The 6,000-nt window shown below is 55.0% G+C and overlaps 1 protein-coding gene across 2 annotated transcripts in view; it reads left to right on the top strand.

Annotated features, from left to right (window-relative positions):
- The first annotated feature begins 1,078 nt into the window (after window positions 1–1,078).
- Window positions 1,079–6,000, top strand: part of CAPZB (capping actin protein of muscle Z-line subunit beta) — a 128,312-nt gene continuing 123,390 nt past the window's right edge. For both annotated transcript variants that reach the window (XM_070404225.1, XM_070404224.1), the window contains exon 1: window positions 1,079–1,181. In XM_070404225.1, coding sequence (XP_070260326.1) covers window positions 1,179–1,181 — 3 coding nt within the window. In that variant the 5' untranslated portion in view covers window positions 1,079–1,178. The remainder of the gene's footprint in view (window positions 1,182–6,000) is intronic.

Here is a 6,000-nt window from a genome sequence, read left to right as displayed (position 1 = left end):
GAAAAAGAATATCCGAGTCATCCTGTGGAGGCAGCCCCACTGGACCATTGCGCTGGTTCTCTGTAGCACGTGTAAAAATACAACACCTAACAGTTATTGACCATTATTACCAGTTTTCTAATCATTATCTGTGTCGCCCTCACAGCTATCCTGTAGCTGGTAGCTAAAACGACATTTTTATGTCTTGTTCACCTATTATCTTTTGGTGCCTCAAACAAGGCCTGGTATTAGTAAGTGCTCAAGGCTCTTTCTTTTTATTATTCAATTCTCACCTGAGGATATTTTTTCCATTGATTTCTAGAGAGTGGAAGGGAGGGAGGAGGCAGAGAGAGACACAGATTGGTTGCCTCCCCCACGCAGCCCTACTGGGGCTGGGGAACCTGCCACCGAGACACATGCCCTTGACCGGGCATCGAACCCGTGACCCTTCGGTCCGACGTTCTAACCATTGAAACAAACTGGCCATGGCCCAAGGCTCTTTTTTTAAGGGAGCGGGCTCAGGTGCAGCGACTTGCTCAGGTCCCACACGTAGCAGCAGCGGTTTTCCATTTCAGGTTCACGCACTGCACTCTCTGGGCTGGGCTGGGCTGGCGGACAGCACCAGTTCCGGGTTCGCCGCGGGAGTGAGCGCGTGTCCCGGGTGGGGTGGGGTGGGGAGGGACTGACCCCTCCCAGCCCCAGTGCCTTCCGCATCCGCGCCCGGGAGGCCCGCGGGCACGGGTCCCCCGAGGCCACCCGCTTCTGCAGCCCCAAAGCGGGTGGTCGGATCCGGGTGCGGGCGCCAGTCCCAACCCCGGGGTCTGCTCCTGCGCGGACCGGGCCGCCACGCGGGGCCCGGAGCGCGGCCCGCCCACCCCGCCGGCCGCCGCGCCCGGTCCCGCCCGCAGGCCCCGCCCCTCACTTCCCTGATCGGCGCCCCGCCCCCCCGCGCCGCGCTCCATACTTGGCGATCGCCGCGGCCCTGCGCGCTCATTGGCCGAGAGCCGGCTGCGTGGGGGCGGGCCCGGGCCGGCCGGGGCGGGGAAGGAAGGTGGCGGCGGCCCGGCGCGGGGGGGGGGGGGGGGGGCGCTGACCCGGATGTTCACTCCTGGGCACCCGGGGAAGTGGAAGCGCCGGGCCCTGCTGCTGGGGGGAGAGCCACAGACGCCGGGACCGGGACCGCCGCCGCCGCCGCCACCATGGTAAAAGCCCGACGCCGGCCTCCCCCAGCCCCCGGGCCCCCGCCGGAGCTCACGTCCCCTTCCCCGCGCCGAACCCGGTCCGTGAAGGGTGGGTTCTCCCGGGTGGGGGAGGGGCGGGGTCCCGGACCTCAGGTAGACACCATCCCTGCGGGCTCCGGAGGGGCCGCCGGCCCGGGCGGCGCGGGTGGGCAACGGCCCTGCCACCCCTCCCAGGCCCCGCCCTTGGCGTCCCGCTCTCCACCTCGGGGTGCAGGCTAGTCTCCTCCATAGCCCACGCTGGACCCTCCTGGACCCTGGGCCAGGCACCCCCTCCGGTGACCCAGGCGTGCTCTCCCCTTCTCCTCCCCATGGCCCGGGCCAGGTCCCCCTTCCTCGTCCCTATATAGTCGAGGCGAGGCCGTCGTTTCTCCCTCCCATGGCCCAGGCCAGGCCTCTGTCGCCATCCTCCATGGCCTCAGCCCGGACCCCCGTCAACTCCTGCAGTGGCCTCAGCCTAGACTTGTTTCCTCTCCCCCATGGCTTCAGCCTGAATCTTCCCTCTCGCCTTGGTCATTAGTCTGGACCTCCTCCTCCTCCTCCTCCTCCTCCGCCGCCCATGCCTCCGCTTGCACGTCACCCCACCCCACCCCATGACCCCCGTCCCAGGACTTCTCACCACTCTGAAGAGTAGCCCGCGCCAGCCCCCTTGTGTCCTGGGCTTTACCCTCCCCCCAGGGCCCTGCTCCCCTCCCTTCCCCTTCTTTGCCATCTCTGGGAAGCGAGGGGAGCTCTCCAGCCCGCAGTGGGGAGTGGGGTGGTCCCAGGGTTGTGGCTACTCACGTTTGGGGGTTGCCCCTTCTGGGAAGCCGCCTGGGAGGGATGGAAGGCAGGGCGGGCATCCGTCCCCGGAAGGCAGCGCGCTCTGCGGGCCCTTCCGCGGGTGCGCGGGTGCGCGGGTGCGGTGCTTGCAGAGCGTCCTGTCGGCGGTCGGGCCCGCGTCAGCGGAGGGATGAGGGTGGGGGAGCCGACAGGACAGGGATGAACGCACAATCACCCTTGTGAGGCCGCAGCCTTGGGGGGAGCCGGTCGGCCCCGAGGGCAACATACGGCCTGGACACGATGCACCCCAGCAGGCGCAGCCTCCCTTTCCCCCTGAACTGTCAGCTCGTAAGGGTTGGAACTGCTGATTATGGAGGTGTCTTGGATCAGGTGAGCTAGTCTGGGAGGGAGAAGCTAGCTCCACGCGTGGTGTTTGTTTTGGTAATGAAGGCAGGTGCTCTCTGGGCGCTCTGGTTGGCCCGAGGTTTCACACAGGCCCACACATGTGCACCTGCTCTCCTGTCCACTTTGCAACCTTGTGCAGAGCGGGCCCAGCACCTCGGCGGGAAGGGCTAGAGGGCTTCTGCCTCACATGGCCAAGGAACTTTTGGAGAGTGCGCTGGCAGAGCTCTGGCTGTCCACCTGCTCCTCCCACCCAGGCTGGGCAGACATTTGCATGTGGACTTTGGGCTCCAAAGGGTTTTGAGGATATTGGTTCCTTGTTTAATTAAGGGATGTTGCTGCTAAACTAGGATGACTAATTCAGACTGTCCAAGTTTCTTCCTGATGCCTTCCGGCATATTAATTAAAAACGTGGCCGATGCCGTTTTCCACGCTACTGGACTTCTCTTCATTGGCGGAGAACTGGCTGCAGGGGGTGGTGGCCCAGCCCTAGGCCTGTGTGGAGAAAGACACTTCTTAACAGACGTGGGTGAGGACTTTGAAAGTGGAGTGAGGTTTTGTAGATTTGTTCTTAGGACAAAAGCCGGGGAGAGTGGGAGGGGTTGCCAGGTGGGGCTACTCAAAGCTGGGAGGGGCATCTTGCCTTCGCCCTGGGTGCCAGATTCTCCAAATGTGATGGGAAAATGCCCTTAAATGACCCAGGAGGCTTCTCACGAGGTTGGGTCTTACTTGGACAATCTGAAAGGACTGTGGGAGGGGTGGAGGAAAAGGCCTCCCATTTATTGGGGGGCTATGAGCTTCACCTGTATCAGCTCATTTAATCCATATAGAGCCCTTTGAGGAATTGCTGTTTCTCCTTTACAGGTAAAGAATTCTGCTGAGACTCAGAGGGTTGGATAACTTAATCAAGGTGTTGCTCAGTCAGTGGAAGTGCTCTAAATCTGGCAGGCTCTAACTTTGTCCTTCCCATTATCCCAGGCTGCTGAAGTGTGGGAAGATATAAAGAATACTGTTTAGAAAACATAATAATGGGGTGCGCAGAGATGCAGCATTTAGTGTCCTCTACCAACTGAGCTATTAAGGGAAGCACAGGAACATTTATTGACTGTGGATTGTGTGCTGTGTCCTTTGCATAGGGGACCACGTTTAATAGTGAAGTAGTAGTATGGTGATGCAGGCATAGCTAGCTGGGGCCAGAACGGGAGCTCTTTGGGGGTAGGGGATTTTTGTCTGTGTTTTCCATGGCTCTGTCCCTGGCACTGAAGGAAGTGGCTTGGAGTGCTCTTTTTTGGGGTGTGTCTGTGTCCATGAACTTAGCCTCTTGGAGTTTATACTCATTCTCTCAATGACTTGTTCTTAGCACAGCCCCCAGTTGATAAGTAATTTCTGACTGCTTATTGTCAAATTTATTCTCTACCAGAATACTATGACATGAACTGTGTAGACAGTTGGGGTAGGACAGAAGTGGTGGTGTGGGGTTGCAGCATAGGTAAGTGAATTAAGAACACTGGTTTTTATTTTCAGTAGATTCGAAGGTAGAGCAAATAGCTAGATCTCGGCTGTCCATGGAGGAAAAGAGCGGTTTGAGAATCTGAAATGCATTGAACTTTGAAGTAAATTCCATGATTTTTGTTGGCATCAGTTAAGAATGCATAGGCAAATGGAATTTATATGCATTCCCTTAGCAGGTAATAATGTTACCACTGTGTGTAAGTGCTTTGTAGTTTAAAGCATTTTTTTCCGTACACAGCTCTAGCTTCTAACTTAGGGATTATTGTTCTAACTTGGAGTTATGATTCTGGTACTGATGGTGGTGGGGCTGTCCCAGGGAAGGGATAGGTGAGGCCCCTTTATGAGTTGGCTCTCTGACTAACAGATGGTTTGGCCTGACAGAAGCTGATAGGTGATGCCTGTCATATTATTACAAAGTGAAACAGTATAGTTAACACTAATGTGTCTTGGCTGGTCTCCTGGTGTGGGTAGATACATCCCTCATGTATATATATACAGCCCTGTTCATTTAAATCCAATTGGCCTCTGTTTGGTGGGATGCTTGAAAAAGTAGCCAACGATTGATAGTTTGAGATTAAGGAGATGATGAATCATATATCCGAAAGCAGATATTCTTGTTTATAACTTGGAAGTCCTATGGTTCTTTTACGTTCTGTGGGGGAGGGAAGAGGACAGATGACTGACAGCACAGAGAAATGGCTGGGGAGGTGCATCGACCATTGAAACTCCTGTTTCCCAGTTGGGGAAATGTTTGCTCTTAGGCAAATACAAGTTAGGCAACTGCAGAAGTGGGTTGGGGGCTACCTGAAGCTGCAGGATAACATTAATTCACCGTATATTTGTTAACTCTTCTCCGTGCTGCTTTATGTGCTGAGCACACAGTGATGAACAAGACAGGCAAGGGTCTGTGCCCTCACAGCTTACATTATTGGGGGTGGAAGAGGGGCACATTTAATATGCCTAAAGTCTAAGGAGGAAGAGCCTTGTTTAATATGATTATAAGCACACCTGTGTGAGACATGGCAGCAGACTTAAGAGAAAGTTGGGGCTTGCGCCAGCTTCACTCCCAGATCTTTTGGGGTGTACCTGCCCTTGTCTCTGCCATCACTGTGGAAGTGAATTGCAGTGCACATCGTCTGTTCCTCTGCAGAACCGAAGCTTTCCTATTCACGAAGTTGTACCCTTCTAACCTGGGGAGCTACCATTGACGGAGGGTCTGTTGTGACCCAGAAACATGACTAGGTTATACCTTATCCTCCGTTTTACTTACAAGGAACCTGAAGCTTGAGTGAGAAGTTGAGTGACCAGTGTGAATGGCAGGCCTGGGACGCAGATCTGGTTCCACCTGACACCCGTGTGGATGCTCACTCTATTTCTCAGAAACAGTGAGCACCAGGCTTTAGGGGTACAGGATTTTGTCCCATTTTTCCTTGCAGCAGATCCCAAGGAAAGTAGGGTGCAGAAGCCCAAAGGATGCAATTGCAAGATCACCTGTATTAGGACCAGCTAGAGCAATGCCATTTCCAAACCTGGCCTTTACAGGTTAATGTTTTGGTGTAAGGAGGTGGACATGATGTTTATATGACACCAGGCACATGCCATGCACTGCACTAGGAGCTTTAGCCTAGTCCCCTAGTGTATCCTCCTGCAACAGCCTGGCCAGGAGGGAGGTTCAGCCTTAGGAGGGAGGCAGCATAATTTAAGAAGTTAGGACTTAGGAGCCAGACTGACTGCCTTGGGATAATAACAGTACCTCCTAATAAGGCTTTTGTGAGGATTAAATGAGATAATAATGCATGTCAAGTACTTCAAACAACATCTGGCACATAATTATGTAAGTATTAACTATTATTCTCATCACCATTTTACAGATGCGGTTCAAAGGGGTATGTGGTTAGTCCCTCTAATAGCTACTAAGTGAAGGAACTGGGTTTTCTGACTCCGGAGCTAGTCCCCTTTCCTCCACCCCTTACTGCCAACTGAAGGCTTATTTCAAGTTTGCTTGGCTTTGGGCCATGCCTTGAAGGAAGACTTTCCCTAATGGAGCCTGAGGCTCTACCTCACCACAGAAGTCAAGGCTCCCTGTGCCCTGGCCACCACCTGTTGC

This window comes from Myotis yumanensis, unplaced genomic scaffold, assembly GCF_028538775.1.
Source record: "Myotis yumanensis isolate MYYU_CA2020_CCGP unplaced genomic scaffold, mMyoYum1.0.hap1 SCAF_2, whole genome shotgun sequence".
NCBI classification, from domain to species: Eukaryota; Metazoa; Chordata; class Mammalia; order Chiroptera; family Vespertilionidae; genus Myotis; species Myotis yumanensis.
This window is presented reverse-complemented; position numbering and strand designations above follow the sequence as displayed.